Genomic DNA, 1,854 nt, shown 5'->3' with positions numbered 1-1,854 from the left:
TATATATATATATTTAAATTAAGAGACAGGGCCTTGCTTTGTTACCCAGGCTGGTCTTGAACTCCTGGCTTCAAGTGATCCTCCTGCCTCAGCCTCCCAATGTGCTGGGATTACAGACATGAGCCACTGTGCCTGGCTCACATTACTTTTTGATCCTAAGTCATCAAAATCTGGTGTGTACTTTCCACTTACAGCACATCTCAGTTTGGATCAGCCACATTCCGAGTACTCAGTAGCCACATATGGCCTGTGGCTGCCATATTGGGTAGTACAGCTCTGTAGTAAGACCCAGCCTACCCCACCCCCACACATCTGGCCTGGTCAATAATGCTCTGCCTCTGCTTCTTGTCTACCCTGCATTTCAGACATCAATGAATGTGAGCACAGAAACCACACGTGCAACCTGCAGCAGACTTGCTACAATTTACAAGGGGGCTTCAAATGCATTGACCCCATCCGCTGTGAGGAACCTTATCTGAGGATCAGTGATAAGTAAGTCATGGTGTCCCCTTGGGGAATAGAAACCTGACGAGGGCCTGGCTCAGAAGGTTGGCGGTGTGGTGTGAAAGAGAGTGTACCAGCCAGGAAGTCAGGGGACCTGGCCCACTACCTATGTCATGTGCTCGTGTGTGTGTGTGTGTGTGTGTGTGTGTGTGTGTATGTATAGAATAGAACAGAGTAGAATAGATAGAACAGACCGCAATAGAAAATATCAGAGTACGTTGCACATAGCAAGAGTCAATATTGTTTTCTACAACTTCTCTTTTAGTTTTGTGTGCTACTGGTTTGCAGTGCAAAATGTGTTACTGTGGGTTGTCAAAAAGTTTGCAGAACATTCCATTACAAGTTATAGGACCTAAAACACATCCCTACATACAAGAAACAACTATTTTTCAAAATGTTTGACCACAACACACAGTAAGAAACACATACAAGGCTGGGTGTGGTGGCTCATGCCTGTAATTGCAGCACTTTGGGAGGCTGAGGTGGGTGGATTGCCTGAGCTCAAGAGTTCGAGAGTGGCCTGGCCAACATGGTGAAACCCTGTCTCTACTAAAAATACAAAAAAATTAGCTGGGCATGCCACGCCTATAGTCCCAGCTACTCAGGAGGCTGAGGCATGAGAATCGCTTGAATCTGGGAGGAGGAGGTTACAATGAGCTGAGATTGTGCCACTGCAGTCCAGTCTGGGTGACAGAATGAGACCCTGTCTCAACACACACACACACACACACACACACACACACACACACACACACAGTGTTCTCTATTACTACCTCACTCATGCCAGAGCTATGCAAAGGTTCTCTAGAAAGCTAACCAAGCTGAGAGTTGAGTCAGGGTTCTAGAATCTCCTCTTCCCTCTAATGACTTTTTGTTCTGGAAACATGGGGTCTTTTAGAGGTTGGCTCCTAAATGTAACATGCATAGGACTTACCTGGTGATCTCGTTAGAGTGTGATTCCGTGGGTTTGGGGTGGGGCCCAAGATTCTGCCTTTCTGGCAAGCTCCCAGGTGAAATGAATGCTTCCAATCTCCCTGGACTGCTCTGTGAGTATTGAAGTGCTGGAGAGTTGAGTATTGAGGTGCTGGAGAGTTGAGTATTGAGGTGCTGGAGAGTTGAGTATTGAGGTGCTGGATAGTTCTCTAGTTGGTGCTAATCAAGTTTCTGACATCATCTTGGTCAACATTTTACTAAATCACCAGATGGCAAATATTAGAGTTGAGGATAGAATTAAAGTGAAGACAACTTCCAAAAGGTGAATGCAGTAGGACAGTGGCTTTCTGTTCCTGGCATACTAGGAGTTCCTTTTCTTTCTCTTTTATCCCCTTTTTTTTTTTTTTTTTTTTTTTT

General features: G+C 45.3%; 1 protein-coding gene across 2 annotated transcripts in view; it reads left to right on the top strand.

Annotated features, from left to right (window-relative positions):
- The window catches only part of FBLN5 (fibulin 5), an 81,062-nt gene that overhangs the window by 65,545 nt on the left and 13,663 nt on the right, over positions 1-1,854 (top strand). For both annotated transcript variants that reach the window (XM_017857910.1, XM_017857911.1), the window contains exon 9: positions 366-492. In XM_017857910.1, the coding sequence (XP_017713399.1) occupies positions 366-492 (127 nt within the window). The remainder of the gene's footprint in view (positions 1-365; positions 493-1,854) is intronic.

The sequence above is a fragment of the Rhinopithecus bieti genome, unplaced genomic scaffold (assembly GCF_001698545.2).
Source record: "Rhinopithecus bieti isolate Rb0 unplaced genomic scaffold, ASM169854v2 scaffold_41913, whole genome shotgun sequence".
In the NCBI taxonomy this organism is placed as follows: domain Eukaryota; kingdom Metazoa; phylum Chordata; class Mammalia; order Primates; family Cercopithecidae; genus Rhinopithecus; species Rhinopithecus bieti.
The sequence above is the reverse complement of the archived record's forward strand: the minus strand, read 5'-3'. Positions and strand labels throughout refer to the sequence as shown.